The sequence below is a fragment of the Microcaecilia unicolor genome, chromosome 6, assembly GCF_901765095.1.
Source record: "Microcaecilia unicolor chromosome 6, aMicUni1.1, whole genome shotgun sequence".
Lineage (NCBI taxonomy): Eukaryota > Metazoa > Chordata > Amphibia > Gymnophiona > Siphonopidae > Microcaecilia > Microcaecilia unicolor.
This window is the reverse complement of record NC_044036.1, coordinates 263,310,514-263,321,803: the sequence shown is the minus strand read 5'-3', so window position 1 is coordinate 263,321,803 and position 11,290 is coordinate 263,310,514. Positions and strand designations below refer to the sequence as shown.

The 11,290-nt window shown below is 40.4% G+C and overlaps 1 protein-coding gene across 1 annotated transcript; it reads right to left on the bottom strand.

Moving 5' to 3' along the window:
- Positions 1–3,346: 3,346 nt before the first annotated feature.
- On the bottom strand, positions 3,347–10,219 carry LOC115472851 (zinc finger and BTB domain-containing protein 26-like). The gene is made up of 2 exons (XM_030207319.1): positions 10,145–10,219; positions 3,347–6,202 (listed from the first exon to the last, which is right to left on the bottom strand). Exon 2 carries the CDS (start codon positions 5,905–5,907, stop codon positions 4,714–4,716), a length of 1,194 nt encoding a protein of 397 aa, XP_030063179.1. The 5' UTR covers positions 5,908–6,202; positions 10,145–10,219; the 3' UTR covers positions 3,347–4,713.
- Between the last annotated feature and the right edge of the window lie 1,071 nt (positions 10,220–11,290).

The window sequence follows — 11,290 nt, the reverse complement described above, 5'->3', positions numbered from 1 at the left end:
TCTTCATGCGTCTTGGAACGCAAATCCCATACCATCCTCGTAGCTTTTCTTTGCACCGCTTCCATTTTTTTTAACATCCTTCGCAAGATACGGCCTCCAAAACTGAACACAATACTCCAGGTGGGGCCTCACCAACGTCTTATACAGGGGCATTAAGACCTCCTTTCTTCTGCTGGTCACTCCTCTCTCTATACAGCCTAGCAATCTTCTAGCTACGGCCACCGCCTTGTCGCACTGTTTCGTCGCCTTCAGGTCCTCAGATACTATCACCCCAAGATCCCTCTCCCCGTCCGTGCCTATCAGACTCTCCCTGCCTAACACATACGTCTCCCTTGGATTTCTACTCCCTAAGTGCATCACTTTGCATTTCTTCGCATTGAATTTTAATTACCATACGTTAGACCATTCTTCTAGCTTCTTCAGATCTTTTTTCATGTTTTCCACTCCCTCCGGGGTGTCCACTCTGTTGGAAATCTTGGTGTCATCCGCAAAAAGGCAAACTTTACCTTGTAACCCTTCGGCAATGTCACTCACAAAGATATTGAACAGAATCGGCCCCAGCACCGATCCCTGAGGCACTCCACTACTCACCTTTCCCTCCTCAGAGCGAACTCCATTCACCACCACCCTCTGGCGTCTGCCCGTCAATCCAGTTTACCAGTAAGGGTCCTATCTTCAGCCCGTCTAGTTTATTTAAGAGCCTCCTGTGGGGAACTGTGTCACATTTAATTCAGCTTATGATGTAATCTTACTGTTGTACGTCTCATCATACATAATTTTTTATGTATTTACTTATGTGTTCTCTATATAGGCAATTTATTGTTTTATAATATTTTAAATTGGTATGTTATTTGTTATAAATGTCCATAGTTTTATTTTTAATTTATTATTTATGTGTATTTTTTAGATTCCTGAGGCAGGTGCCGAAACACAGCCATTGTGTTGAGTCCTTTCAGTGTATTCTCAATAAACATCATTGATTACTTACTCCTAAATCTTCCTCTTGGTTTTTTGGAAGTACCGTCCCTGCCCTACTCTGTTTGTTTAACATCAGATGCGTCTCAAGAATAAAAATTTATATGGTTGCAACTTAAACAGAAAATGTCTCCACTTACTTTACATTTACTACCAACTTGTATAATACCTCTCAAGGTCATATATTGTAAACTATTAAACACTCAGGGGCCCTTTTACAAAGCAGCATTAAGCCCAACGTGGGCTTACCACACGCTATTCTGGGACTACTGCCGGCACAACGTGGCAGCCGGCAGTAGTTCCGGGTTGAACGCCTGCCATTTCCAGGGGATCCCCCCCCCCCCCCGAAATGGTTAGCTTGGTGGGAACCCGGCATTGCTGCACACTGCCCAGTTACCGTGGGAGCTGTTACCAACACCTCAATGGGTAAGCGTTTTCTTACCGCATGGCTATTTTGCTTTTGGGGCTTTTTACCCGCTGTGGTAAAAAGGGCCCTGGGCATGGGAAACAGCCCCCACCGATACCACGGGAGCCCTTACCACCACCTTAATGGGTAAGAGTTTTCTTACCGCACGGACATTTTGTTTTTGGCAGTCCAAAGAAGCGCACAGCACGCGTCTAATATGATAAAAAGGCTTTATTTGTGCCACTGTAAAATGTCCCAACATGGCCATGTTTTGCCTCACTAGAGGCTGCGTCAGGGGCTAAAACAGCTATTGCGGTCCCAAAGGGCACATACACACAATAGAGATAAAATCCAATGAAAGCAGCAACAATCAGCCTTGCAACTCGCAGAACTGATGGGTATAATCCCAAATTTAAATTGATCATTCAGTTGTATTTTGGCCCCTTTGGCATTTGGTTTTTGAAACAACTTTGCTCTAACCATATCTTTTACTCATTTGCAGAGCTTTTGCAAAAATAAAAATTACCTAAAAATCAATACTTTAATTGGCTGCACCTTATACAAACAATAAAACAGAGCTCCAAACTTATAAGAAACCTCTTCTATTTATGATCTAAGTAAAACATTATTAGTGGAAGGCAAATTTGTCTCACCGATCTACACAATTCTCGATAATTTCTCTTTTCATGTACATCTTAGACTTACAAAAGTCTGGGAACAAGATCTGGAAATTACTGATCAAACTGTAAACTGGGAACACTTTTGGTATAAAGTCAACAGACCTACACAACCAGTTAGCCTATCCTAATCTCTATATTTTTTAGCCCATAGGCCAATATGGACTCCAGTTAGAAAGTGAAGGGCGAACACACCAGTACCAGTCTTTGCTGGCACCTTAACTCATATAATCGACTGCTCTTGTATTAATACTTTCTGGCAAAATATATGGTCAACTGTCCAAAAAATTCTAGAAATAAAAAATTCAATTTCACTATCCATCATCATCCTACATTCACCACATCTCTCTTTACAACTAGATGATACACTACAATCTTTGACATATTAATTGCAATTGCAATCCAAAATATTCTTGTTTGTTGGAAGACTGCCACAACTCAGAATGATATCATTTGGTGGCATACATTTTGTCTCAACTACAAATATGAACTTAAAAGCTGCTGAAAAAAATCAATACCATAAAATCTATAAGATTTGGAAACCCTTTGAAACTTATCTTTCACCGATTTAATATACTCTTTCATCAAAGGGTATTATGATTGTAATTAACAGAAAAACAAACCAATTATGATTGTAGTATTTCTTCCCTTCTGACAATAACATAGGGCTTCTTTTACAAAGCTACACTAGCGATTCCGTGCGGCAAATGAGAAGCCGCCCATAGGAATTGAATGGGCTTTCTCTCATTTGCCTCACCGAGATATCGGTAGCACGGCTTTGTAAAAGTCTATGTTTTGTTTATATTTAATGTTTTCTATAGTTCTCTTCAGTTGTATTTTGTTATAAAAAGTCAATAAAATGTTTGAACTAAAAAGAAAAAAAAATTATAGCAAAGGTTTTTTGTTGTGGGGCACTTTAAGAGCAATATGATATGGTATGCTGCAAGGGAAGACATTAAAAAAGCAGTTAGAAGGCAGCAGCTATGATCACATTTTCCTGGTGTTGAAAAAGAACTGGATAAATTCACCAAAGCAACTATTCAAAAGCATTATTTTTAGGTCAGCTTTCTGAAGTTTTACTGCGATCTGCTTTTATTATGTTTTTAGCTTATTTGTAGTGTGATGATTGCTTATGTTTCCAGTTACATATGCTACTACTAATCCACCAAGGACAGGTTTTTTTGGATGGATGGAATATAAAATCATGGAAAATAAAATATTTGGCCTTTTACATAATTCATGTCAGCAAGACTGCTTCCCAGCCCAGAAGAATGAAGCAGAATTGAACTTTAAGCCTTCTTTCAACTGTTTATTAAACATATATACACTGCAAAACATCACATTTCCATATGTTCAAGCAAAACCATTAACAGAATAATCTATGCACAGCACTATAAAAAACAAACAAAAATAAAATCAAAACCCAAAACAAACAAAAAAAACCCAGAATACTAAAATTAGCAGACAAATCACATAAGTGCCCAGCTTACAGTAAATGATAGCAGTTAAGGTTCATTTGGACCAAGTCATTCTAGCTGCCCCAGTCTACACTACTCTAGCTCTGGTTACAACCATCCCTTGCCCTTATCATCAATAAAGCAATCTCCTGTTGGCTATACAAACTTGACCACCTGCAGGAGGGCATTCCTTACCCCCTTTGTCATTAGCTGTAATTCTCAAATAAAGACTGGGGAAAGAAACAAAACTAATTTTAAGCTCTGGTTTAAAATAGGATGTCTAAAGACTACACGTGTCTTGTACTGCAAAAGGGTATTTTTAAATTACCATATAAACTGGATCTACTATTAGAATAACACATTTAACAGAATGGTGTTTTTGCTAAAGCAAACCATTGCTTTATGCTCTGGAGCTAATTGAGAATCTAGTATATTTAAGAGTAAAGTTGGGGGGGGGGGGGAGGCAGGTGAGAGAAAGGGTGCATCTTTCTATATCCAAGGGAATCACACCTCAGTGTAAATCCATGTAAAAAGCTGGGAGCTATCACCATTCCTTTCTTCTATTTATCTTCTTGTGTAGTTGTTTATCATATCCTTTATTTGATTTTGTATTAGACATTAACTTACAAATCTAAGAGTCTCCTTCCCAAACATGCAGCATTGTGTACACTATTATCTATGAGCCAAATGAAAGGGAAAGTGACAAACCAACCCATATAGGAAGTGATAAGATCTCCAGGAGGAATTGTGAATGGCATTGTCCGTTGCTTTCCTACTTAAGACTAAATTAAGGCGTGGGCAAAAAGGGTCGATTACAAGAGGTCCTCGACCATTCAAATGTTGGAATTTAGTGGTTCCATTGTTTTGTCTGAAACTCCTAAAGGTTGAGGCACTGGGTCCTTTAACATAGTGGGAAGTGTCAACAAGGTGAATAACCTTTGCTGTCTTGAGGGAGAGGAAGAATGTGTTTTTTCAATGGCTCTGACTAGCTTTTCACGTTAAACTGGGTAGAGCAGAAGGGCTCAGTTTTCTTTCGTTTAGCTCACCGAGATCATGAGTTACAAAGACAGTCCTCCTTCTGTAAGATTCCTCAGATTCAAGAGTTCATGCTTGTTGCATTTTCAAACTGCAGCAAAATGGTTCTGTGTGGCCTGCATCTAGACAGCAGGGACAAGCAAGTCACTAATCGCTTTATACACTACTCAACTGTTATTTGCTTGTTGGCTGTGGTATAAGGTTTTGCTGAAATTATTTTCCAGTGCATATCTTTGACGTGTCGACAGAGAGCAGGCTTATAAGCAAAGTTCATGTGGCAATATTTACATTGGTGTGGCCTTGCACCACTGTGAACGTTAAAATGGTCCAACCAGTTCCGCTTGTTTGTGAATGCTTTCGAGCAAATTGAGCACTGGAAAGGCTTGATCCCCATATGTACTTTAACATGCTTTGAAAGGTTACTTCTTTGAGTAGTGATCCTCCCACAGCGCAAACACACATAGAGGTCATGTGCCTTAATGTGGCAGACAAAGTTTTCTATACGATGGAAAACTCTATAGCACTTTGTGCATTGGTAGGGCCCATGGAATCCCATATCCTGTGCCATATGTGGGCTTCCCTGGGAGAGGCTCAGATTCTGAATTTCAAATTCCTTGGCAGCAACAATGAAGTTGACATTACTTACCACCTCCATGTCACCACTGGAACCTTGAAAGCTGTGCCCCAAATCTTTGCCAGCAGCAGTCAAAATGCTGCCACTCTGCTGTGGTTCAGATAACTGGGAATAGCTTTGTTCTCCAGGACCATCCGTCTCTAATGGAAAACACTGCTCATCTTCCACTTTGACAATCTGAATATCGAGCTCTTGGACAGCGATTCTACAGAGATCTTTATTTTCTGGATCTTTTTTAAAAGCTGGTTTCCCAGCCCTTTCAAACCCTCTGCCTAACACTTGAGGCCTGGAGAAAGTCTGAGCTCTGTTTGGGTCATGGCTTCGTGCAAGGCTATTATCCTTAAGGTTCATTGACAGGACTTGTTTGCATCGTTTGACCACATGATCCATTTCAAGATAGCTTGCCACAGAAAGATAACTGAACAATTCTTTCTTGGAAACATAGAGGACACCAGTGTAACAAGATAACAGCAACTGCTTTGCTATTTCAGTACTCTGCACTGTAGAGATTTTAATATCCACTGACTTACTCAGTAAGAACTGGGTCTTTAGGAAGAGAGAACCAGAGGCTAGAACAACCTTATGGCCATGAAATTCAGCCTCGTTAATATAAATAACGACATCACAGAACTGTTTCTGTTGCCGCAAAATATTCATATTTTTCAATATGGAGTCCCCATAGCTGTCAAACTGAAAACAGAAAATGTCAGGGTGTGGACCCATATCTGTTTCTAGGAGAACTGAAGCAAAGTTCAATTAATCTGTAACCTTAATGAGTTTTCACCACTAGTATCTAATTGCTCAGAATTAGTAAGGGAAATATTGTATATACAAATCTGATATTTGTAGACAAGCAAGTGAAAAAATTATGCAAGTTACAGTCCAAGCAGGGCACCTTTTAAGACATATTTTGTTTCTTGTCCGATGTAGTTTGTTCAACCAAAAAAGGGAGTCATCCTAAACTCAGTTCCTTAAGTTTTCTGAAGTCATTTGCATTTTAAAGGTTGTCTCAGAGCACCTGCAACAAAAGGGAAAAAAAAAGGAATAAAGAAAAACTACTGTAGTCCAAGAGTACATAGAACATTGTGTACATCTATGGCATGCCATAACACCCACATCTTTTCTTCCACCATTTGGCAAACTCTCTCATTTTATCAAGATTAACAGGCTACTTTTCAAACATTATTCATTAATTGAAGGGCAGATGCTTCTAAATTCAGTTTCAGAGTCTACTGGCAACCTGATGGTCTTATTTTCAGAAACAAAACTTTTTGATCATTTTATTTTTTTAAAAATGCAAGAAAAGCCCAGTATTCTGTCATCAACAGTGTCCAGGCTGGGTCACAATATCCTGCAAATCCCAAAAAGAAAAGAAATTTGATATACAGGGGATAAGCAATGGCTTTCCCAAGTCACCCTAATAATGTTTTATGGACTTTTCCTATGGGAACTTGTTCAAACTTCTTTTGAGCCACTATACTAACTGCCTTGACCACATCTTCTGGCAACAGAATGAATGCTTAATTATGCACTGCATGAAAAAAAAATACTTGTACAATTTGTTTTAAGTCTGCTGGACTTCAGTTTCATGGAATATCCATTTACCCGTGGATTCTATACAGTGCGCCTAGCGTTACGTGCCAAAATCCAAGCAGATTCTTAACAGTGTGCGTAATTTAACTGGTTTAACAAGCCAATCAGTGTTAATAGCACTTAAGCAATAATGAGCACTAACTGACAACAGTTTATCTGCACAAATCGCTAAGCGTATTCTATATTGCACTGCACCTAAATTTTAATGCGTGCAGGCAAAAAAAGGGCATGGTTATAGGCAGGGAAATGGGCGTTTGGTGGGTATTCCAAAATTTACACGCGTAATTATAAAATATGGCTCAGTGTGCCTACATCTACGTGCTGGGATTTACACCATGTTTCTGTTACTGTAAATGGACACGTGTAGTTTTAGGTACTGAGATAGCAACGACGCTTATTCTATATACAGCGCCTAAACTAGGCTCCGATTATAGAATACATTTAAGTGGAAATGTTTTCCATGTGGATTTGTTAGGCGCCTTATATAGAATCCTCACCTTAGTGCTTAAAAGGTTAAACAACCAATCCCCTATTCAACCATTACACCCCATGCACAATTTAAAAATTTTTTATCACATCCTCTCTCAGGCCCCGATGGTCAAAGCAAACCAGGTTTGAAACGTTTTATTTAGACTAGTTGGGGGGTGGGGGTGGGTCGGGAAGGGGACCACTGAACCACCAGGGGTTTTTGTTAAGGCAGAGGCTCCCAAACCTGGTCCTGGAGGCATCCCAGTCAGTTAGGTTTTCAGAATATCCACAATGAATATTCATGAAAGAGATTTGAATGCAGTGGAGGCAGTGCATACAAACCTCTTTCATGAATATTCATTGTGGATATCCTGAAAACCTGACTGGCTGGGATGCCTCCAGGACTAGGTTTGGGAACCACTGTCTAGGAGTAGGGGGGGGGGGCTTGGGTCCACTGGACCACCAGGGATGTTTTTTGGTTGGGGGTGGTCAGAAGAGTCCACTTACTAGCCATATGCACAAGAGTTGTGCCTACTGCACAACACTAACAGTGTGCACATAATTTACATACTATTAGTGTTGAGCATTGGTTGGTTGGTAATTCTGACTCGTTAAAGAGCGGGTGTTTCCCTGGCGCTGTTCCTTACAGCACCGGAGTTCTGTGCATCAGGCTCTCAGTCATCATTTCCAAGCTGAAGAAGAGGCAGTCTTATGGTAACACCATGTTAGCTGCTTAATGCAACTTTGTAAAAGGACCCTTTGGTGGTCTTTTTACTTTTTTGAGGTATGAAATATTTTATCTGGCTTCCAAAATACTGTCCATGACTAATAGAAACTTTTGACTAGCAACTGCTTTTTTTTCTTAATTTCTCATCTTGTTATAATCTTCCAGAAAAAATGATACAGCAGTAGTTTTCTATGGCATCTTCCTTCCAGTTATGAGAAATTTTAACACATTTTGGTCACTATTGCTATGCGGTCCCACTATTATTACCCCTTGCATGAGGCCCTATATTCCAGTAAGGTAGTTTCTTCTCCCATTGGTTCAATGAATAGCTGCTCCAAAAAGCAGTCATTTATGGCATATAAACGTTGACTTCTTATCATGTCTTGATAATATTGAGGTAACTGGAAATCTCCCTTCATTATTGTGTTATCACATTTGTTAGAACTCCTAATTCCTGTTAGCAGTTTTCAGTCTCTCTCTTCATCTTGTCCAGGTGGACAATAGTATACCCCCCACCACTATACTCCTCACTCATGCACGCAATTTCTAGCCATAAAAAATGCATTTTATTTCCTGCAAGACTTTTGTTTGATTCTATGCTGTCTTTAACATACTGTCTCTTCTCCACCATTTTGATCTACCACCACTTCTATAAACTTTGTACCCTGGTATCCGTTATCTCTGAGATAACTATATCTACATCTTCATTAAGAGCCATACGTTCTCCAATCTTATTTTTTTAGACTTCTGGCATTCACATACAGACTATATAAAGTATGTTTTTTGTATTTATTTTCAAGCTGCATGCCAATTAATAGGAAAAATCTAGAATCATTATAATATTATTGTGCTACTTCAGCTTTTATAATAATCTATCAGTATATTCTAATTCCAGCATGTTGCAGTACTTTTTTTCAAGATGCCTTATTCTGAACCATGTACTCCTGAATGATTGCTGGTATTCCCCCCAAGATCCAGTTAAATTAAAACCTCGTTCTACCCTGGTTAAGGTGCTGCCCACCCTTTAGAAAGAGGCTCCCTCTTTGATGCAACTTCTTGGTGCAAGGGCCGGACGCAGCAGAGGGAAGTCCCTGCAGTGCCTGTATGAATTGTGGACGGCCCAAAAACATAAGCTGCAAGCACAGCAGCGGGGGAAGGAGGAGGAAGTGGCAAATTCTGGACCTGCGGGAAGGGAAAGAAGGGAGCAATGCTGGATTGTGGGTAGAAGGGAAGTCAGGATTTGCCGCAGCACCCCCGAGAGTTCGCTGAGGCGCACCAGGGTGCCGTGGTGCAGTTTGGGAACCGTAACCTAGTTTTCTTTCAAGACAATTAAAAAACAAAGGGGTCCTTTTACTAAGCTGTGGTAAAAAGTACCATTGTGCAGATTTTTCCCATGCACTAAATCCATTTTTATCACAGCTATAAAAATGTCCTTTTTCTATTTTTTAATGTGTTAATGTTGCCATTAAGAAAAAAAGTTTGGGTTATGTGCACTTACCTCCACCACCAATTCTGTAGGCAGTATGGGCTTATGTGCTATTGGTATGCTAACCATTTAGCAGGCATTCATGTAGCTGCTCTGGACACAGAAACAATTACTCTCTGCACCCCCTCCCCCCCCCCCCCCCCCACAACATACCCCCTCAAAAAATTCTAAAAATATATTTTAGCAGAAGCACATTTGCAAATATACCAATTTACACGCTTTGGGACCGGCCTCCCCTCCGTATCATCTACCATCTCTCCCTCTATCTTCCACTCTTCTCCTTGCCCGCGATGGGGCACCTGTCCCTCAAGCACCCCACCTCCCCCGATCAAACTCATAAACTTCACTCTGTCGCACACTAGCAATCCCCCAGCTTTTCTTCTCCGGTGCCCCGTGACCGTCCCCTGCCCTATCCAAAGATACCAAGTCACACTCCCACAAGCCGAGCACCTATCCTCACACGAACTGGGATCGGCCTCCCCTCCGCATGATCTGCCATCTCTCCCTCTATCCTCCACTCTCCTCCTTGACCGCGATATGGCACCTGTTCCTCAAGCACCCCCCCCCCCCCCCCCAATCATCAAACTCATACCTGACTGTGAGGTCGCCCACTAGCAATCTCACAGCTTTTCTTCTCCGTGACAGTCCCCTATGATACACTACACAGCCACACATCCATTCCTTACCTCTCTCCCTCTTCATCCCGAATTGCCGGAAACAGGAAGTTCCGTCAGAGGAGAGCGTAACACAGCAGCGGCAGGGCTTCTAAGGAGGTTGAACAAAACAGGAGAGGGGGCGTTCCTATCTAGTCCATTATACGGGCTGAAGCCAGTAGGCGGAGCTTGCCGCCGTTTTAGTTTACCCGAAACAATAGCAAAAGATTATTAGAAATTGCGTGGTCCATCTGTAAAAAGTCTAAACCTGATCCAGTTGGATAGGCATTGCCTTAAAAGGTGGAAAACAAAAGAATTGTTTTTCTTTTTCTACTTATTTGACAGCTTTTTAATTTATTACAAAAGCTTCCCATATGTTATGTAGATATAACTATTGTGAAATAAAAAATTGAATATCACTAAAACACCTTTAAAAATTATTGTAGCTAGTAGAAACAGCAGTTATAAACTCTGTATTTTGTGCTAATTTTTCTACACTGTTCTATACAAATACAAATGGCCAAATTTCAGTGAGGATATCCAGTTTCCTGACTGGTTCATTTTAAATATTGTTGTAATCTGCATTGAGAAGTCTTGTGTTATAAAAATGGAATAGACTGCAATTAAATGGAACTAAGATTAAACTCTCCTTTCATTGGGGCACATGGAATCACATCTTCACCTTTTCTGTTATGTAGACGCTTACATTTTAGATACACAAATGGATTATTCTGTTTTTAGGCATGTTTCAGGGACAAGTGTACAAATCAAAATCAAAATAAATATTTATTTTCATTCAGATCTCTTTTACTTAAACATAACTAAATGGGCTATAAGCCCCTAATGCCAGGGCCGTGCCTAGGGTCTCTGGCGCCCCCCTGCAGACTATCAATTGGCGCCCCCCCCCCCCCCCCCCCCCCCCGTGAAAATGATCACGCCCCCCCCCCATGAAAATGATCGCTCACCACTTGCCACACTGAAAGGAATTGTCAGCAATATTCTTAGAAACAAATTGGTATACATTGCAAAATAAGATAGCAGATGTAAATTCTCAAAGTGGACATATTCCAAATGCTAAAATGAAAATAAAATGATTTTTTTTCTACCTTTGTTGTCTGGTGACTTTCTTTTTTCAATCATGCTGGTCCAGTATCTGATTCTGCTGCTATCTGTCCTCTT